Source organism: Octodon degus, unplaced genomic scaffold (genome assembly GCF_000260255.1).
Source record: "Octodon degus isolate 3935 unplaced genomic scaffold, OctDeg1.0 scaffold00024, whole genome shotgun sequence".
Classification (NCBI taxonomy): domain Eukaryota; kingdom Metazoa; phylum Chordata; class Mammalia; order Rodentia; family Octodontidae; genus Octodon; species Octodon degus.
Window position 1 is genome coordinate 18,443,631 of NW_004524600.1, and position 1,008 is coordinate 18,444,638.

The 1,008-nt window shown below is 43.8% G+C and overlaps 1 protein-coding gene across 1 annotated transcript in view; it reads left to right on the forward strand.

Annotated features, from left to right (window-relative positions):
• The window catches only part of Utrn (utrophin), a 522,813-nt gene that overhangs the window by 147,588 nt on the left and 374,217 nt on the right, over nt 1-1,008 (forward strand). Inside the window, exon 17 of the mRNA XM_023712207.1 lies at nt 415-538. Within this exon, the coding sequence (XP_023567975.1) occupies nt 415-538 (124 nt within the window). The remainder of the gene's footprint in view (nt 1-414; nt 539-1,008) is intronic.

Sequence of the window (1,008 nt, forward strand, 5' to 3'; positions counted from 1 at the left end):
GCTGAGACTGCTGTGTCTGAGTCACCCGGCCATCAGCAGTCCTGCCCATGCTCCCTGTGACAGTGCATGCCATCTACTAAGGCCCCGCAGTTACACACTGAGCAGAAGAAGGCGTTGCATTAGGGGTGTTTGTACTTGCTCTTCTCTGTTCATCACTGAACCAAATCCGGTTTTTGTTATCTACAAGAGCTTATAAAACTTCGAGTAACGTTTAATTAATGTATTAACACTATAATATTATTCTTTTCCCACTCTTATCTGTGAGTGTCTGATCTTATTTTGTATGGCTGCTGTGTTTTGGGGTCACTTTCTCAAAGCCCATACCTGATGGATATCTGGGTTGTTCTTTTTTAAGCCGAATAAAACACTGGGAGAAAATAAATGGTAGAGAGTAACTCGTGCGTCTTAAATCAGGTTTGATGCTGTAAGCGCGGAGCTGCTGAACTGGCTTTTGAAATCCAAGACTGCCCTTCAAGCCACAGAGATAACAGAGTATAAGAAGATGCAGGCGACTTCAGAAATGAAAAAGAAGTTGAAGGTAAATCACGAAACAAAAATACCCTAGTGAATAAAATCATTAGGCTAGATTAGCTGTGGCCGAGAAGATGCACTGGGGGCCAGGAGCTCCCTGGGGGGAATTGTGGCCATCGGGGGGCTTTTAGGGTGCAGAGGTAAAATCTGAACCCCTGCCTCCTACCGCCTATTGGCCCCTGTATGGAAGAAGACCATTTTTCCTTTTTCCTCAATAATCATGGCGCCACGCAGTAGGCGACACTGCCTAAGCCGATCCAGTGATTGTTACTGTTTTTCACCTGTGTGGAACCCCAAGCATCTAGGATGTAAGAGCTCTGAGCTTTGGGTGTTTCCTGAGTTGTTTGAGAAATAAATATGAATGAGACAGTTTCACAGCTGATTAATAGGACAGTTTTGATAATAAATACATTGTACGTTGTTATCTTCTTAGTGGTTATCCATAGTACAAGAAGCAGGCAGGATATTCTGTCCAAA